At 53.9% G+C, this 15,779-nt stretch overlaps 1 protein-coding gene across 1 annotated transcript in view; it reads right to left on the bottom strand.

The window, feature by feature from the left end:
- LOC140411508 (dynein axonemal heavy chain 8-like) overlaps positions 1-15,779 on the bottom strand; it is a 2,059,122-nt gene that overhangs the window by 748,517 nt on the left and 1,294,826 nt on the right. Inside the window, exons 43-44 of the mRNA XM_072500594.1 lie at positions 13,623-13,801; positions 2,773-2,960 (exon numbers count right to left, since the gene is read on the bottom strand). Coding sequence (XP_072356695.1) covers positions 2,773-2,960; positions 13,623-13,801 — 367 coding nt within the window. The remainder of the gene's footprint in view (positions 1-2,772; positions 2,961-13,622; positions 13,802-15,779) is intronic.

Consider the following 15,779-nt stretch of genomic DNA (forward strand, 5'->3'; position numbering starts at 1 on the left):
AAATATAGTTACTGCAACTCTTTAACTGTTCCCTGAACTCTTCTGAACAGTACCTTGATTTCTGTTCTCTTAACTTCAGGTGTCTTAAAGATTCTTTCTGTCCTAATTCCCTGGTCATCTGGATTGTATCTTGTCGCTTAGGAAGCTTGCATCTTTGCAACTCTCTTTTTTTTTTATCATAGAATTTACAGTGCAGAAGGAGGCCAATCGGCCCATCGAGTCTGCACCAGCTCTTGGAAAGAGCACCTTACCCAAGGTCAACATCTCCACCCCATCCCCATAACCCAGTAACCCCACCCAACACTAAGGGCAATTTTGGACACTAAGCGCAATTTAGCATGGCCAATCCACCTAACCTGCACATCTTTGGACTGTGGGAGGAAACCGGAGCACCCGGAGGAAACCCACGCACACACGGGGAGGATGTGCAGACTCCGCACAGACAGTGACCCAAGCCGGAATCGAACCTGGGACCCTGGAGCTGTGAAGCAATTGTGCTATCCACAATGCTACCGTGCTGCCCCTATCCGGCCTCTTGTCCTATCCAGATTCTCCTGGCAGAGTTGAGAGCTGTTCATTCCCCAATGTCCTGTATCCAACTTCCCACAAATTCAACTAAAACTAAAACGTTAAAACTTCTGTATATTACATAGGCCCGGTTGCTAAGCAACACCCACATGCTAATGCCTTTTATTTATTCTTCATGCTGTAGCCCTCTTGAAACATAATAGAAACACAGGTGGAACCTAACCAACCCCAAACATAGAAACACCTTTGTTCAGCAGGAATCTCACCATAGGTTTTACCCTTCCAGGCACAGAAACATTAAATTAAATGCACCTAAACCTATACATTATTTCTCATGTTTGCCAAGGCAAATATAAATCCCTTAAAACTTCCTTTGTTTTTCTAACAATGCGAATCAGTGACTATTCTTTTGTCTCTAACGTATAAAGGGCGACATTGTGGAACAGTGGTTGGCACTGCTGCCTCACAGCTCCTGGGACCCGGGTCCAATTCTGGCCTGGGGTGACAGTCTGTGTGGAGTTTGCACTTTCTCCCCGTGTGTGCGTGGGTTTCCTCCGGGTGCTTCAGTTTCCTCCCATAGTCCAAAGGTGTGCAGGTTTGGACAGGCTAAATTGTCCCTTGGTGTCCAAAAGGTCAGGTGGATGGTGGGTTATGGGGATGGGGTGGAGACGTGAGCTTAAGTGGGGTGCTCTTTCAAAAAGGGCCGGTGCAGATTCGATGATGTCGAATGACCTCCTTCTGCACTGTAGATTCTATGAAGGGTATACTATTCTCTTTAATTGTACTTTCCTTGAACATGTTTGTGCGAGTAAGTGCCATATCATTCACTTTTTGGTGAATAAATGATTCTTTCTGTAGCCCCATGAGAAGCTTGCTGCTGATTGCTCAGATTATCCACACATTCACGGGTTAAAGAAAAATATACACAATGTCCTCTCAAAAGCTTATTGATTCCAGGCAGGAGGGCAGGGAAAAGTGTTTGCAGCATTTCGCTCTCACCTTGTCTGTAACATTGGAGAATGAGTAGGTATTGTCTATCCATCTTCATTGTAGGAGACACAAAAAACATACCAGGAATACTTGAAGATAGAGGTAAAAGTGAGGGTGGAACTCAAAAGAATTAAAATCACTGGGGAAGAGGCACTGGGAAAAATATTCAAAATAAAAATTCCCAAGTTCCCTTGGTCCTGATGGCCTGCATCCTCTGGCTTTGAAAGAGGTGCTTGCAGAGATAATAAATGCGATAGTTGTAACCTTTTAAAATTCTCTCGACTCTGGAAAAGTTTAAGTGAATTAAAACATCACAAATGTAACACCACTATTCGAGAAAAGAGGGAGACACCAAGCCTAACATCATGGGACAACACAGTGGCTCAGTGATTAGCACTGCTGCCTCACAGCGCCGAGGTCCCAGGTTCGATCCCGGCTCTGGGTCACTGTCTGTGCGGAGTTTGCACATTCTCCCCGTTTTTGCGTGGGTTTCGCCCCCACAACCCAAAGTTGTGCAGGGTAGGTGGATTGGCCACGCTAAATTGCCCCTTAATTGGAAAAAATGAATTGGGTACTCTAAATTTATTTTAAAAAAGGGGAGTAGATCTCACATGTAGGCCACATCATGCAGTGTGGAAGATTCCATCACCAAAGGATTTTGGTTAACTAATTAAAGTTTTAGGCAGCACGGTAGCACAGTGGCTATCACTTTGCTTCACAGCTCCAGGGTCCAAAGCTCGTTTCCCGGCTTGAGTCACTGTGCGGAGTCTGCACGTTCTCCCCGTGTCTGCGTGGGTTTCCTCCGGGTGCTCCGGTTTCCTCCCACTGTCCAAAGATGTGCAGGTTAGGTGGATTGGCCATGCTAAATTGCCCTTTGTGTCCAAAAAAGGTTAGGTGGGGTTATTGGGTTACGGGGGTAGGGTGGAGGTGTCGGCTTAAGTAGGGAGCTCTTCCCAACAGCCGGTGCCGACTCGATGGTCCGAATAGCCTCCTTCTGCACTGTAAATTCTATGATCCATGATCAATGCCAGAATCCATTATTAAGGAGATAATAACAGGAAATTCAGACAACCATAATAAAATCAAAGTTAGATTTTACCCAAAAGGTTAACTTTTCTTCTCTCTCCAAAGATACTGCCAGAGCTGTTGGGTCTTTCCAGCGCTTTCAGTTTTTTGTTTCAAGATCTGTCCTGATTGGACAGAGCAAAGAATATTCATTCAAGCTGCGTGCATTTCGACTTTCCTTTCACTCACCATTGTGATAAAGATGCCAAACTCCGGATTCAGTGCTACGTTATCTCCATCAGTGAAGATAAATACTTTCTTCCTTTCTTTCCTTGCCATGAGAACAATATAAATTTGTTGCGCTGCTACAGATAATACAGGCAGCTCAATTCGATTAAATTCATCAAAACATCCCCAAGAACCAGACTGTGCCAAACCTAAAAAAATGCAAAATCACCATCATTCACAAAGTAACTTTCATAAAGTAACTTAATAACATTTGGCAACTAGTTACTCATCAGTAAAAACCTTGGCAGGATTCTCCTATATTGAGGCAGAGTGTCCGTGCTGTCATGAAAGCCGTCGCGTTTCATGCCTCATCGTCTTCCCCAGGGCCAGGAGCCGATCGTCCAGGGACGTCTCGGACAAGCCCCCGCCGTCCAGCTGCAAGCTCATCTGCCCCCACGGACGCACGGCAGAGGAGGTCAGGAAGACGGACAGGAGAGCCCTCCTCTGAGGCCGGGTGTGGTGATACACCACTGTACTTCCCTAGCATTGTACATAGTTATATAATAGTTGTGTGTAACGTGGCCCTGTAATCCTGTGTATTGTACTGTGTATTGTACTGTAGCTCTGTAGAGGTTCGGTCACCTGTATGTAACCTGACCTGGCCACGGAGAGCTCCGCCTTGGCCACTCCCCGGGAGTTAGGTATAAGACCCAGCTTCTGAGACCGGACCCATTTTGTCTGGGGTCGTCTGTGTCGGGTAAGCTTCCTATGTAGTGTATTAAAGCCTTGGTTAAAGTCTCACATATCTTTGTGGTTCTTGACGCTTAGTGCATCAATTTAATACACTACAGTTATAGTGGAGGCTGCTCTGAAACCCGACAAGCTCTCGCTCGACCCCCACGCTCCATGCGCGGATCACCTTTTCAACTGCTGGCTCCGGTGTTTCGAGGCCTACCTGGAAGCATCCTCCGCCTTCGCCAAAACGGACGTTGACCGACTCAACCTCCTGTGCTCACGGCTCGACTACGGGCTTTTCGACCTCATCACGGGAACAACGACCTACGCCGATGCCATCGTGAAGCTCAAAAGCCGGTATGCACGAACTGTTAATTCTATTTACGCCCGCCACCGCCTCGCCTCCCGGCACCAGCAGCCGGGTGAACCCCTATCCGTGTTCGTTCGGGACCTCCGTGCCCTCGCGCTCTCCTGCAACGCGCCAGCAGTCTCCGCTGAGCAGAACACTGAGGCCCTGGCGCTCGATGCCTTTGTAGCCGGCATTGCTTCTGTCCCAATTCGCCAACTCCTACTGGCACAAACTACCATGACTCTGGACACGGCAGTCACTATGGCAGAGGCCCAACAGGCAGCCTATGACAATAATGCATCCTACACGCCTGCCCAAACTTCCTATGCGCCTGCCCACGCTCCCTACGTGGCCGCTACCTCCCTGCCGCCCACCCAGCAACAACCCCTGCAAGTCACGGCCCACCCAGCCACACCAGCAGTAAAAATAATGCCTGGGCCCCAGTGTTACTTTTGTGGCCAGGCAAAACACCCCAGGAAACGCTGCCCTGCTAGAGATGCTACCTGTTCAGCCTGTGGCAAGGAAGGCCATTTTGCAAACGTCTGCCGCTCCACCGCTGCCTCGGGGTCCAACACTGCTACTCCTGGGTGCCGCCATCCTCCGTTCCCAGCTCGCTATTCGACACGTGCGACACATGGGCGGCGCCATCTTTGATTATCCCCGGCCCGGTTTCCTTCACTGTGCTATGCCCAGTCCGCCGCACGTCACTTCCGGTCCGCCGCCGATCGTCGCTTCCGGGTCCGCCCCGCCGCCGATCGTCACTTCCGGTCCTGCGCACTCGACCAAAATGCTGCAAACAACTGAGATGCAGCCAACGACAGCAACATGGCCTCCAACAGCAGCCTACGATGCCTGGGCGCCGCCACCTTCTTCCGCAGGCCGCTCCCCGGATCCGGCACCCTTCTCCAACAGCTCCACCATCGCATCCATCATCCTCGACCAGGACCGACCGCATCAGCTCATCAGATCCACCATGGAGGTTCAGGTAAATCGTTTCACTGTTACCTGCCTCTTCGACAGCGGCAGCACGGAGAGCTTCCTCCACCCGGACACCGTGCGCCGCTGCTCCCTCAAGGTACTACCCACGCGCAGGCATATTTCCATGGCCTCCAACTCCCAGTCGGCCGAGGTTTCGGGCTACTGCGTCATCACCCTCTCAGTGAACGGCGCGGTGTTCCAGGATTTCAAATTCATGGTCCTCCCTCACCTCTGCGCCGCCACGATCCTCGGCCTGGACTTTCAATGCCACCTGCGCAGCCTCACCTTGCATTTGAACGGCCCCCTCCCCCCCCCCACGGTCTCCAACCCCCAGTTCTTCCCTGATCCCCCCCCCCCGGGTCCCACCTGTAGTCTCTCCACGCTCAGGATCCCTCCCCTTCACTGTTTGCTAATCTCACCCCTGACTGCAAGCCCGTGGCTACTAAAGGTCGGCGTTACAGTTTCGGGGACCGCCAATTCATTCGAGCGGAGATTAAGCGCCTTCTCTCGGAAAAGATCATTGCTCACAGCACCAGCCCCTGGCCAGCCCAAGTGGTGGTAGTCAAGTCTAGCAAGAAACACCGCATGGTCATTGACTACAGTCAGACCATCAACCGGTACACGCAGCTTTATGCGTATCCCCTCCCCCGCATATCTGACATGGTCAATCGGATTGCACAGTACCGGGTGTTCTCCACCATAGACTTGAAATCCGCCTACCACCAGCTCCCTATCCACCCGGAGGACCGTAACTTCACGGCCTTCGAGGCGGATGGCTGCCTCTAGCACTTTCTTAGGGTACCCTTTGGCGTCACCAATGGAGTCTCGGTCTTCCAACGGGAGATGGACCGAATGGTGGACCAGAACAGACTGTGGGCTACCTTCCCGTCTGGACAACGTCACCATCTGCGGCCACAACCAGCAGGACCATGACATCAACCTCACTAAATTCCTCCAAACTGCCAAACGCCTCAATCTCACGTACAACGAGGCAAAATGTGTTTTCGGCACCACCCGCCTCGCCATACTCGGCTACGTGGTGGAGAACGGTGTCCTCGGCCCCGATCCCGACCGTCTGCGCCCCCTTCTCGAACTGCCCATTCCCACCTGCCCCAAAGAACTGAGGCGATGCCTCAGGTTCTTTGCCTACTATGCCCAGTGGGTGCCCGAGTACGCTGACAAGGCCCGACCCCTCCTCCATTCCCCCTCATTCCCCCTCCCGCCCGAGGCCTGCCAGGCCTTCCACCTCCTAAAAACCGCTATCGCCAAAGGCGCCATGCATGCGGTAGACGAGTCTGCACCATTCCAAGTCGTGAGCGATGCCTCCGACTTTGCCCTGGGTGCCAACCCTCAACCAGGCGGGCAGGCCCATCGCCTTCTTTTCCCGCACACTCCAAGGCCCCGAGATCCGCCACTCCTCTGTTGAGAAGGAGGCACAGGCCATAGTGGAAGTCGTCTGGCACTGGAGGCACTACCTGGCCGGAAAACCATTTACCCTCGTTACTGACCAACGATCAGTTGCGTTCATGTTCGACAACAAACAACGAGGTAAAATCAAAAATGATAAGATATTACGGTGGAGGATCGAACTCTCCACCTACAATTATGGTATCTTATACCGGCCAGGTAAGCTCAATGATCCTCCTGATGCCCTGTCCCGTAGTACTTGTGCCAACGCACAGGATGACCGACTGCGGGCACTACATAATGACCTCTGTCACCCGGGCGTCAGGCGGTTCTACCACTACACCAAGGGCCACAACCTGCCCTTCTCAGTCGAGGAGGTCAAGGCCATGACTAGGGACTGCCAAGTCTGTGCGGAGTGCAAGCTGCAATTCTACAAGCCAGACAAGGCGCACCTAATTAAGGCTACCCGCCCCTTTGAACGTCTCAGCATTGACTTCAAAGGGCCCCTCCCCACCCACAACCGCAACACGTACTTCCTCAACGTCATCGACGAGTACTCGCGGTTCCCCTTCACCATTCCCTGCCCCGACACGACCTCCGCCACCGTCATCAAAGCATTGCACGACCTCTTCATGCTGTTCGGTTATCCCAATTACATTCACAGTGACCGGGGCTCCTCCTTCATGAGTGAGGAGCTGCGTCGGTACCTGTTCGCCAGGGGCGTTGCCTCGAGCAGGACGACCAGTTACAACCCCCGGGGGAACGGACAGGTGGAGAGGGAGAACGCGACAGTTTGGAAGGCCGTGCTGCTAGCCCTCAAGTCCAAAGGCCTACCAGTCTCCCGTTGGCAGGAGGCCCTCCCTGCCGCACTCCACTCCATCCGGTCCCTTTTGTGTACTGCAACGAATGCTACCCCTCATGAGCGGATGTTTCTCTTCTCCAGGAGATCGGCATCCGTGACATCGCTTCCGTCCTGGCTCCTGTTCCCGGGAGACGTCCTGCTCCGCAAGCACATGCGGACCTCTAAGGCGGAGCCCCTGGTGGAGAGAGTCTGTCTCCTCCACACCAACCCACAGTACGCGTACATAGCGTACCCCGACGGGCGTGAGGACACCGTCTCCATCAAGGACCTGGCCCACTCTGGGGCCCCTGCCACCCCCGCCCCGCAACCTCCACCCCGCTCCCTCTCTGCTCCCGTCGATCCCTCGGCCTGTTACTACTCCGTGCCAGCCGCTGTCATCCCGCAGTTTCGCCTCGAGCCAGCCGAAGCGGTGGGGGACGTCATGCCGCCTCGCGACCCAGCACCACCGACCGCACGGATAGCGCCGGACACTACCTCAGCGCCGCAGCTCCGACGTTCAAAGAGATCGACCAAACCCATCGTTCGTCTCGACCTCTGACGACACGGAACCTCCTGTTTGTTCACTGTGTTTGCTACTCCATATTTTCACCCCGGACTTCCTTCTAAACAAGGGGTGAATGTGGTGATACACCGCTGTACTTCCCTAGCATTGTACATAGTTATATAATAGTTGTGTGTAACGTGGCCCTGTAATCCTGTGTATTGTACTGTAGCTCTGTAGAGGTTCGGTCACCTGTATGTAACCTGACCTGGCCACGGAGCGCTCCGCCTTGGCCACTCCCCCGGGAGTTAGGTATAAGACCCAGCTTCTGAGACCGGACCCATTTTGTCTGGGGTCGTCTGTGTCGGGTAAGCTTCCTATGTAGTGTATTAAAGCCTTGGTTAAAGTCTCACATGTCTTTGTGGTTCTTGACGCTTAGTGCATCACCGGGGCACTGGAGGGGGATGCACAGAGGACGGACAGACACGACAGGGATGAAGACAGGACAGACATTAAGGACATTGATGGCCGTGAGTCGGACGAGGAGAGGGCTGCGAGCCAGGACAGTAACGGAGAGGATGGTAACTCTGGACAGTGACGCACAGAGGACGGCCAGACAGTCGACAGACACGGCACCTAACATGGGCCGCGGACTAGTTGCATCGGTCCAAGGATCGACACAGGAGACCCCAGACCTGGGGACAGATGAGGAGCTCGTGTTTGCGGCACTGCTGTCACCCACAACATCGACCATCGCAGATACACTCACCTCGGTTCGGCACATAAGTGATGAGGCTTCGGGGTCACTGACTGGTGCGCACCACACAGCCGAACCAGTACAGCAGGTGGAGGTAGGAGCAGCTGAGGGGCTGGATGGTCGGAGGATAGCCCAGGCCCAGCACCCAGCTGCTGCCCAGACGGTTCCCGGGTCCCTGGACTTACTAGACCCACAAACAGACCCGATGCATTTGGAAACCCAGGGAGTGGACAACGGGATGACGGATGTTTTCCAGCATCTGGAGACGCAGTTGGAGGAGTCCATCCGCATCCAGGAGCAGGGAGTGGTGCCGGTCATGGCTGCCACCCTGGCTGGCACCGCACGGGTGGCGTCCGCGGTGGAGGCAATGGGGGAAATGGTTTCAGCCATGGGTCAGGTTCTTCTGGGCGTGGGGCTTAGTGTACATGCGTGACCCGTGGCCCAGGACAGGGCTGCCCTCTCACAGGCAGCCATGCGCCAGAGCCAGCTGGACATTACCGCCATGCTCCGGGCTCTGGCCCAGTCTCAGCAGGCCATGGCCCTGTCCCAGCAGGCCATCACTGAGAGCATCGGGGCCTTGCCCAAGGGCTGGATGGCGTTGCAGAATCCCAGCGGGAGGTAGCGCTGTCCCTGACAGGGATGGGGCACTCCCTGAGCTCCAACGCTGGGAACGTTCAGACCCTGGTCGATTCCACAGCAGGGCTCCAGGACTGGCAGCGCCTTGTGTCGGTGGTGACATGGCACCTGTCTCCACGCACACCCCCGTCCCATAGTGAGGCCCGGGGGCCACCGGGCTCCCCGAGGGAGGAGGAGGTTCTGGGGCCTGTCCTGGTTACTCCGGCAAGAGAGGTCCCGGAAAACTCGGATTCCTCCCGTTCCGTCCCTGGTGCATCTGGTGGGCAGCAGGCAGAGCAGGGTGGGCACTACGCCATCCAGCACTCCCGCCGAGCAGCCTGGCCCATCCAAGCCAGGACACCCAGGAAACGCGCGCCGACGGGGACCAACGTCGCAGGGCAGGAGTCTCAGCAGTCCGCCTACACTCCTGCTGTATCGTCTGGGGAAACACCAAGACGTAGTGGTAAGGCCTGTAAGGCCAAGACGTTAGACACGTAGTAAGTTGGCACGGGTGCAGGGCACAGCTTAGTTGTAGGATCTAGGGCACTTATATGTGAATGTCACGATTAAAGTCATTGTTACACCAAGCCTAGATGCCTCTGTGCTATGTCCGGTGCCTGAGGGGTTGTGAGGGGGACCGAGTGACGCTGGGGGTCGAAGTTCTGTACAACGGTGAGGCCGGTGTGTGTTTATTCCCCCCCCCCCCCCGCCATCAATGACGACAGACGAGAGTCGGAAGAGTAAACTGTGGCTTTAATCAGCTAAAAGACACCTGCTGGCAGACGGTCCCAGAATGAGGCAGGGCTGGAGGTTAGCTACCTTTATACTTGAGCCCGAGGGGAGGAGCCAGCAGGGACAAACCCAGACATGTAACAAACAGTAAGTACCATAAGTAAGAACAGTGTGTACAATATAATACAGTGGTTCACCACACCGTCGCCCTCAGCACACCAACGGCAGCTGCCCCACATGGCCATGTGGTGGATTGTCCGTGATGCATAAAGGGACCCACCAAGGTGGAGGGTTCAGTTATGGCCATGAGTCAGACATTGTCTAGCAATCCAGAGCTCACAGCTCATCGCAGAGCGGGTTGTCATCATTCAACATGGCACTGATCACACCCGCTGACACAAACAACTGTGTTAAAACATTCACGATGTGCCGCAGGTGTAAGGTAAGGTGCTGTGAAAGTGGTGGTGTGGGCGGTAGGGTTGTGCGATGGTGCGGAAAATGGAGAGTGCTGGGTGGTGCGGTTGTGCGCGATCCGTGGTGCAAGTGCCTTGCCCTCCCCCTAGTTAGTGAAACGTGCGGTGATCAGCTCCTCGCATGCTCGCTCTCCTAGCCGGTGTCGTCGTGCAGCCTCCCAGCCATATCCCGCCCCCAGGTCGTGTCTGTGCCCCAACCCCCTCACCATCCTCCTCCTCCTCATGTGCAGAGGCGTCGCCCTCATCGGGCTCCCCCTGTGCATCCTCCTCCAGGACATCGCTCGTCTGTTGGGCAATGTTGTGCAACACGCAGCAGACCACAACTATGCGCCCGACCCTGTCGGGGTGGTACTGCAGAGCCCCTCCAGAGCGATCCAGGCACCAGAATCCCATCTTCAAGAGGTCAAAGCACCTCTCCACAATACCCCTGGTTGCTGCATGGGCCCCATTATAGCGGGTTTCCGCGTTGGTCTGTGGCCTCCGTATAGGTGTCATCAGCCACGACTGCAGCAGGTAACCCCTGTCGCCCAGCAACCAGCCCCTCAGCCGGGGACGGTGTCCCTCAAAAATAGCAGGGATGAAAGAATGAGCCAGTATGAAAGCATCATGCACGCTGCCAGGGTACTGGGCGCACACGTGCATTATCTTCATCCGATGGTCGCAGACAACCTGAATGCTCATCGAGTAGTTCCCCTTCCTGTTTGGGAAAATGTCCCTGTTATACGAGAGCAGACGCAAGCCGACGTGCACTCCATCAATCACCCCCTGGACCATTGGCGAATCCCGCTGCCCGGTCAGCCTGATGAGCGCGGTCCTCATGAAAATTTCTGTATCTGTCGGCGATGGCATACAGGGCGTCGGTGACGGGCCCGATGCACCGGTGCACCGATGCCTGCAAGATTCCAGAGAGGACCCCGCTCGGCGCCTGGAAGGACCCCGTGGCGAAGAAATTGAGGGCAACCATGACCTTGACGGTCACCGGGATAGCATGTCCTCCCCCCGTTCCACGTGGTGCCAGGTGCGCCATGAGGTGGCATATATGTGCCACGGTCTCCCGACTCAATAGGAGTCTCCTCCTGCATGCCGTATCCGGAAAATCCTGGAACAACATGCGGTCCCGATACACTCGAGGCTGCATGGGGCGCCTCGGAGCCTTGGCAACACCACCTGCTCCTGCTCCGTCCTCTGAATGCCCGCGATGTGGTGGTCATTGTCACCCTCCGCCTCCTCATGTACCTGTCGGGCGGGAGGGCCTGCAGCCTCAGCGGCTGGCACGAGGCCCTCTGCAGCCAGTCCCTCTGCTGCAGCCGCCGCTCCAGCAGCTGCTCTGAGCCGCCTGCATCAGCGGAGCCAAATGGCTACCTGCAGGGGAGCCGCTCCCGCCATTACGGGAAACATAGCTGGCTGGTGCGCAAACACGACGCACTACACGAAGGAGAGACAACAACATGTTTAACAATGGCGCTTTGACACCTCGACAGCCAGGGCCCATGGTGCTCCGGCTGCCTGATTCCGCTGCAGACACGCATGCAACCTTCGCCCTGCCCACAGTATCTGTCCACCACCCACTTCACCCCGTCCCTCCTCATTGTGGCGCCACTGGCCTCAGCCCATCAACATGACCTGCACTTGGAAGCTTGTCTTCGCCATCGTCCTGCCATGGCAGGCTGGCTGGCATGTCGCTCCCACGGGTAACCTTGCCTGTCCTACCCCCTCCACCCCCACAACATGGCGGCATCATTTTCCCCACCCCCTCCTCCTTCCTCCACCGTCTCCTCCTTTCCCCACCCCCTCCTCCTTTCCCCACCCCCTCCTCCTTTCCCCACTCCCTCCTCCTTTCCCCACTCCCTCCTCCTTTCCCCACTCCCTCCTCCTTCCTTCACCCCCTCCTCCTTTCCCCACCCCCTCCTCCTTTCCCCACCCCCTCCTCCTTTCCCCACCCCCTCCTCCTTTCCCCACTCCCTCCTCCACCCACATCCTCCTTCCTCCACCCCCTCCTCGTTTCCCCACTCCTTCCTTCACCCCCTCCTCCTTCCTCCACCCTCTCCTCCTTTCTCCACCCCCTCCTCCTTCCTCCACCGTCTCCTCCTTTCCCCACCCCCTCCTCCTTTCCCCACTCCCTCCTCCTTTCCCCACCCCCTCCTCCTTTCCCCACTCCCTCCTCCTTTCCCCACCCCCTCCTCCTTTCCCCACTCCCTCCTCCTTTCCCCAACCCCTCCTCCTTTCTCCACCCCCTCCTTCTTTCCGCACCCCCTCCTTCTTTCCGCACCCCCTCCTCCACCCACATCCTCCTTCCTCCACCCCCTCCTCCTTTCCCCAACCCCTCCTCCTTTCCCCACATCCTCCTTTCCCCACCCCCTCCTCCTTTCCCCACCCCCTCCTCCTTTCCCCACTCCCTCCTCCTTTCCCCACTCCCTCCTCCTTTCCCCACTCCCTCCTCCTTCCTTCACCCCCTCCTCCTTTCCCCAACCCCTCCTCCTTTCCCCACCCCCTCCTCCTTCCTCCACCCCCTCCTTCTTTCCGCACCCCCTCCTCCACCCACATCCTCCTTCCTCCACCCCCTCCTCCTTTCCCCACTCGTTCCTCCACACCCTGCTCTTGCCGCCCCCGATGACGCCGTTCTCGCCGGTTGGGAGAATGGCGGAACGGCATCGGACCAGCGCCGCAGGAAAAAATGGCGCGAACGGCGATTCTCACATACGGCGCGGCATGGGAGAATCCCGCCCCTTGAGTTTATTAGTTGAATTCCATTTGTTGTGCCTGGGAAGTGTGAGGTATTTTAATAAATCAATGATGAGTTTAAAATGCAAGTTTCTGTTGCTTCTGTTGTAATCAATTCAAAATGTTCTATGATGTGGACTGGTGTGAGCACAGTAAGAATGGAGATTCATCTGAGGAAGGAGCAATGCTCCGAAAGCTAGTGATTCAAAACAAACCTGTTGGACTTTAACCTGGTGTTGTAGGACTTCTTAAAATGTTCCAATCAGTGAAATTTAATTCAAATAGCCAGGTGGAATTTTTTTCTCATTCATTAAAGGACCCTGGAACACCACGTGGAGCAGTCGATGGGTGTGAGCCTTTGGAATTCTCAAACTCGAAGTCTGTAAATGCTCAGTTGTTGAGTCTATGCTAGATTGTTAGAACTTTGGACTCGAAGGACGTCAAAAAACATGAGGTTTGCTGGAAAGGTGAAGTTGAGTTTGAGGATTAGCCGTGATTTTATGAAATTGTGGAGCACATTTCAGAGTTCTTGCAGCCTATCAGAAAAGCCTATCTTATCCTGCCACCTGGGGCGTCATTCTCCGTCGGTGGGAGTCTCCGTTTTGCCGGCTCCCGGGGGTTTCCCGACGGCGTGGGGCTGCCCCACAATGGGAAACCCCATTGACCGGCCGGTGTTACGGAGACTCCCGCCGGCCGGTCGGGGCAGAAATGTGGCGGGGCGGGTAGGAGACTTTCGCCCCATCCTGTTCATCTGCAATTACCTTTGTAGATTCTCCCTAATCCTCTGAAATCCATTTGATCGGAGCAATTGAACACAACGACATATTTTCCAAGAGCTTTACCCATGTCCTTCACGGTCTCTGTTTTTCCTGTCCCAGCAGGTCCAGCGGGAGCAGCTCCCATATTCATCCACAGAGCTTGGGCTAAAGTAATGTAACACCTGCAATTGGAATAAAAAATATTGTTCACCATGAAATTAAAAACTGTGAAAATCAAAATGGCAATTTTGAATAACAGAATCAGAGAACGTTTAAGCAACAGAAAGAGGTCTCTCGGCCCATCGTATTTGCAACAGTATAAAAGGAGCCACCCAGGTTAATACCACTTTCTAGCATTTGGTCCTTTGCCCCGCAGGTTACGGTACTTGAGGTGTTTATCAAGACACCTTTTCAATGATTAGAGGGTTTCTGCCTCTACTATCCTCTCAGTATTTCCAGATCCCGACAATCCTCGGAGTAAAAAATGTTTTCCTCATCTCCCCTCGAATCTGACTCCCAATCACTTTCAATCTACACCATCTACTCACTAACCTCTCTGCTAAAGTAAACAGGCTCTTCCCATTGTAACGGTCCTTCCTGTTGATTCCCTTATTTCCCCTGTCTTTATTTTTGCCGTTATCATTTTTCATCCATGGATGCTTAATGGACATATGTCTTTAAGTGAAGCAGCAGAGAGAAGGAGGAATTTAAGAAGTTGCAACATAGTATATGGTGCTGCTGGCTTTGGACAGAACATCCCAGACTTTGTGGCTCCCAGGAGATGGGGTGGGATTCAGTTCAATTGATTGTCGGTGTCCAATAAATTAGCCAAAAGGCTGTATTCTGCCCGGTACCGGGGGGGGGGGGGGGGGGGGGGGTGATTGGGTCCTGCCTGAGTTGAATGATTTTCAGAGACCCAAGGTTTTCAGTTTGAATCCTGCACACTCAGGAGAAGGACGTGGTGGTGGGTTGGTGAGTACAGGAAAATGGATGTTTTACTGCAGCTGTACAGGGCCTTGGAGAGCAGCTCTGAAAATAATCATTTCGTCTGTGAATGTTGAGGAGGATTTTCTAGTCATTCACAACGGCGGGATCGAACAGTCCCACCAACAGTGCACCCTACTGCAGGTTTTGTGGCGGCGAAGGGTGCGTTCAACAGAAAACCCTGTTGACAACAGTGGGACCAGAAGATTCTGCTGCCCGCCACTGGCAAGCTGCCCTCTGCTGCAGCAGAGCATGCCACGGACGGGGAGGAAAATCTTGCATGTTAACTCTTGTTTTCCTCTCCACATATGCTGCCAGACCTGCTGAGTTTTACCAGCATTTTCTGTTTTTAGTTTGGATAGTCTGGCATGGGGAGGACGTGCTACCTTTCTTGCTACCTTGAGGGATCTGTAGACATTCACTCTGAGATCCCTTACTTCCTTTGCAGCTCTCAGTATTCTCAGTATTGTCAATTCCTTTGCCTAGGTTGGCATCCATACTCCTGTACTCAGGTCCTCTTGCAATGAAGACCAACACACCATTTGTATTCCTAATATCTTGCGGCACCTGCTTGCTTGCTTTCAACGACTCCTGTACAAGGACATCCAGATCCCTTTGTCTGCTCACATTTCCCAATCTATTACCATTTGAATAATACTCTGCGATTCTGTTCTTCTGTCCAAAATGGATAACCTCACAATTATCCATGTTATCCTGCTTCTGCCATATATTTTTCCACTCACTCAACTTGTCCAAATCACCTTTACGCCTTGATGCACTATCAATTACGACGAGACGAGAGTAGAGTGTGATCGAGGCTTTATTGCGCAGAAATGTGTAGCCCCCCGCAGCTGCTGCCAAAATGGCTGCAGCTCAGAGAGCTCACACATTTATACTCTGCCTACTGGATGGAGCCAGCGGGCAGGGATCTACCCCCATACCTGTCGTACAGGGGCCTTACCGTAATACCCCTCATATGCGGTATATACAATACAACAGTGGTGACTACCACACGTCTTTTAAATCCTCCTCACCATTCACATTCCCACCAAGTTTCATGTCATCAGCAAACTTGGAATATCATCCAAATTAAATTTTAAAAATAAATAAATAATGCTTGTTGTCACTTGTAGGCTTACATTAACACTGCAATGAAGTTACTGTGAAAAGCCCCGA

This window comes from Scyliorhinus torazame, chromosome 4 (genome assembly GCF_047496885.1).
Source record: "Scyliorhinus torazame isolate Kashiwa2021f chromosome 4, sScyTor2.1, whole genome shotgun sequence".
Classification (NCBI taxonomy): Eukaryota; Metazoa; Chordata; class Chondrichthyes; order Carcharhiniformes; family Scyliorhinidae; genus Scyliorhinus; species Scyliorhinus torazame.